At 30.7% G+C, this 4373-nt stretch overlaps 1 protein-coding gene across 1 annotated transcript in view; it reads right to left on the reverse strand.

The window, feature by feature from the left end:
• Positions 1 to 1869: 1869 nt before the first annotated feature.
• Positions 1870 to 4373, reverse strand: part of LOC117122528 (nuclear cap-binding protein subunit 1-like) — a gene marked incomplete in the record, with an annotated part of 15027 nt that continues 12523 nt past the window's right edge. The window contains 1 exon segment of the mRNA XM_033268119.1: positions 1870 to 4089. Within this exon segment, the coding sequence (XP_033124010.1) occupies positions 3976 to 4089 (114 nt within the window).

A 4373-nucleotide genomic window follows, 5' to 3' on the forward strand; every position in this document is an offset into this window, starting at 1 on the left:
TCGTACTCTACACTTAGCTATCCGTAGCCAACCACATAGGCCTAGGTACGTAATATATTAGATCAGATGTTAATTACATAAAATGTAGGCCGACAGTCGTATTTAATGGGGGCGGAGTGGATTTCTTTTTTCGCGATTTACCATGGGATGGCAACTGTCATCGTTATCTAGACTTGTAGACGCCGTTGTCCATATGGTAATGATGAAGATCGTTATTGACTGATGAGGCATGATTAAAAGTGCCTTTCATTTTCAATGGATTACATTTCATTCCAACGATGGTATAACCAGTCAATGGATAGCCCAGTAATGAGATATTTTGCTTAGATTTTCACAGCGTGTTCCATGTACCTCCTCCATTTATTTAAAATTAAATTATTATAGTATATATATGTATGTATAGTATATATATGTATATATATATATGTGTGTATATATATGTATATATATATTTATATATATGTATATATATGTGTGTGTATATATATGTATGTATGTATACATGTATGTGTATATATATATGTATGCATATAATGTATGTATGTATAATATGTATGTATGTATGTATATATGTACATACATGTATTTATACAGTATGTATGTATATATGTATGTATATGTGTATGTATGTATGCATGTATGTATATATGTATATATATGTATATAAATGTATATATATACATGTGCATATATGTATATATGTATATGTATATATATATGTATATGTATATATATGTGTGTATATGTATATATATATATATGTGTATATGTATATATATAAAGGTGTATATATATGTATATATATGTGTATATATATATGTATGTATATATATATATACATACAGTATATATATATATATATACAGTATATATATATTATATATATATATACATATGTATATATATACTACATTTATTCGGCTCATAGGGGGAAACTCTTTTGTCTATGATTTCGCCTTAACGTCGCTTTAGTTTCCCCTTAGCGACACTACTTTTGCCTTAAGGTACTGTTTTAACCCTCTTTATTGTTTTAGTTTCCCCCTATGGATACTTCTAAGCTCCTATATGTGTATATGTACATGTATATATATATATATGTATATGTGTATATATATATATATAAATATATACATATATATATATATATATATATACATATATATATACTGTACATACATAATATACATATACATATTACGCCGAAGAAGAGAGCAGGCGCTCCCGAAATATTCGTTATTAAATAATATTTTTATATATTCTGGAAAAACGTCAACTGCCTATGTTATTATTTCTTGTCTCCATTCTACTAATGTTCATCAGGATATATGTGCACCCATCACTTCATTCATTGAATTGAATTGATACATACGTGCTCAACGTTTTATGCATAGAGGGCGCTATTTATTTATGCAACGCCACTTAAATAAAAGCGTGTAACGTTAGATATTTTCAAATTTTCCTGCCACCCGAGGGCATTTACAGAAACCATGGAAACACGTTGTACACGCAAATCCAGCACAATGCAGCACTAGTGCTCTGGTCCGGATTTTTGGTCCTCTTTAAGGCAAAAGGTCATCAGATCATAAGTGTGTGGCCAAGTTGAGGTCCTCTGTAAAATAGAAAAACACACGCACCCACACACACACCCCCACATATATAGATCAAAAAAATAGTTTCGCAAAACAAGGTATAAAAAAAGTCTTGCCTCATCTTCACCAACTATCTCAGTTATCATTACTATTCTGTCCACTATTTCAGTCTGCCCCAATTCTTGATATTTACTACTACCTTACTACTGATGTCTCTCCATACCTTTCGTTTTATTAACACATAAATGCCACTGTACTAAATCACAAACATTTGAGGCAATTAACAGAAAGACATAATCAATCAGTTTTATTTATTTCTTACAAAAAAATTAAATTTACAACAAAGCAGACATTCTTCCAACCTAAATCACTGTTTACGAATTTGAATTGTATTTTTTTTCAATTGCTTAAATTGTAACTTTCAATTTAAAAATAAAAAAAGAAATACCCTATAAGACCGTCTACAAATTTACAATTCAAAGCATAAAAATCAATAAAATGGCCTTTGAAGTAAATATTCAAGTGGAAATAAACTAGTTTTTTAGGAATTGATAAAAATTCATTAATCTCTCAAATACGATACTCTAGGCTAAAGCTCTATTCAGATTATCACATTTTTTTGACAAAAAATCCCTATATATAGTCATGGTATGCCTATACATGGTCATGATGTGATGTCAACATGACCATATTTAGGCGTGTCATGTTTTTTTCAAATAAAATTTGATAACTCTGGACTGGGGTGTAGGGCGGAGTTTTCATATCAAGGAAACATAAATTGACTTTAACAGGATTTGAACCCAGCACTCTGGATCCAAAGGTAAGCACCCTAACCACCAAGCTAAATTCTCTGTTCAAATTATTTTCTGTGACAAATATCTGATTTGCACATATGGACACATTATCACACCCATATATGGGCAAATCAATATTCGTCACATAATTATTAGCTACCTTATTGATAACTCACATTATTTATCAACTCAATTTGTATATTGGTTTTCTGGGAAACTGAAACATCAAATGAGTAAACGTTTAAATTATATGGATTATCCAGGTTAAAAAAAAACATATTCAACTACCGGTATTTTGAATTGTTCTTTTGATGTGCATTTAAAATGGTGAGGGACTTTGTTTATTATCTTGCAATAAAAATAAAAAAACATGTTTGTAAAAATAGCATATTATTGTATTAAAATATCAAAATTAAGAATAAAACACTAAATAAAAAAGGGAAAATCCTGTTACATTCTGTGTCACAACAGGAAATATGCAACTAAACCTTAGGTTCATAGAGACAAATCTAAAAATTTTAGATACAATTTTGTGGTCAAATTTGCTAAGCCTACTTGACAATGACAATAATATTATTTACAACATTAATAACAAATTTTCATCTAAAAATGACAAGATATATTAAGCCTGGTTTTCATAAAAATTTCTACATGTTACCACTAACAGCTTTTGTACGATAATGACTGGTTGGTCAATTCAGGGAACAGGATTCCTGTTGGCACCAGGGACAGCTACTGTACACAGTATAACAACTGCAGTGAATACCCTGTAGCGACACTACAGCTATTTTATGGAAAACAGGCTTCAACTAGACTTGAGGGCAATTCAGTTAACTCAATGCTCATATTGCTTGTATCAAAAATGTAAAAATAATTAGCTTGTTTTAATCTTCATGGACATCAATTAAGCATGACATTCTTATCAATGATAATGGTAATTAGATTAGACACAATACTACAGCCAGGTAAACACATCACATCTTGTTTGTCAAACTCAAAAAAAAAATTTGATCAAACAATTTATGACAGCTTAAGCTGCTGACAATGTTGTACTTCATTAGATATTAACTGATCAAACATTGTTGTCAAGTCTGATGAACAGCTTTATATTGTACATCAAGTATTTAGCAATTATAAGTTTGTTACAGATAATGGTAATTTCAAGACATGCCATATATACATTATCATATATTTCGTATGTCAGACCCATAAAAAAAAAAAAACATTATTTGATAAAATCTCAAAGTGTATTCCTTTCACAGGTATACACCATGATATACTGTATTCTTGTATTACTCAGTAATTCAAATTAACACTTTAGTCATTCTTTTTAGAACTTTGTGGTCAAACATTTGGAACAGATATTATGCCAAGTGTTGTGGTTCTGAGAGTTGAATGCATTAGAGTTAACACTTTCGTATTTCTGTAATATCTCTATGAGTAAGTTCCAAGTTTTCAAATGTCAAGGATATGAACACGGAGAGCAGTACCAATGAGGAGGCAGTGCCACGGACACAATGGCTGCAACACTCAGCTTCACTGTGAGGACAGTATACTTGAGGCAGTTACACTATGAAGATTTCTCAGGCAATCTATGATGTCATAGCTCGGAATTGATTAAAGACTTCCAAGATGTTGGAATCGATATCGCTTGTGAAGATAAGACTTTCCAGTGTGGTGATGTATTTGAAGACTTGACTATAATGCTGTCAAAGAATGATATAGATGGAATATTACACACTATTTCATCTTCGTGCATGCTAACATCATGCCTTAGCACATGATCAAAAACATACACTATAAGAAAATTGATATATAAGAAAGTTGACTGTACACTGGTAGCAATAAGATCTAGATAGTCCTTCCATGAACAAGATAATATGAATAAAAATAATAATCAAATTACAGTAATACATTTTCAGTTTACTGAATGAAACATTCTGAAAACCAATCAGTGGTGGATGGATCCAGGAGGTGGAAGAGTGGTGCT

Source organism: Anneissia japonica, unplaced genomic scaffold, assembly GCF_011630105.1.
Source record: "Anneissia japonica isolate Jap-2015-1 unplaced genomic scaffold, ASM1163010v1 scaffold1889_len2455224_cov183, whole genome shotgun sequence".
NCBI lineage: Eukaryota > Metazoa > Echinodermata > Crinoidea > Comatulida > Comatulidae > Anneissia > Anneissia japonica.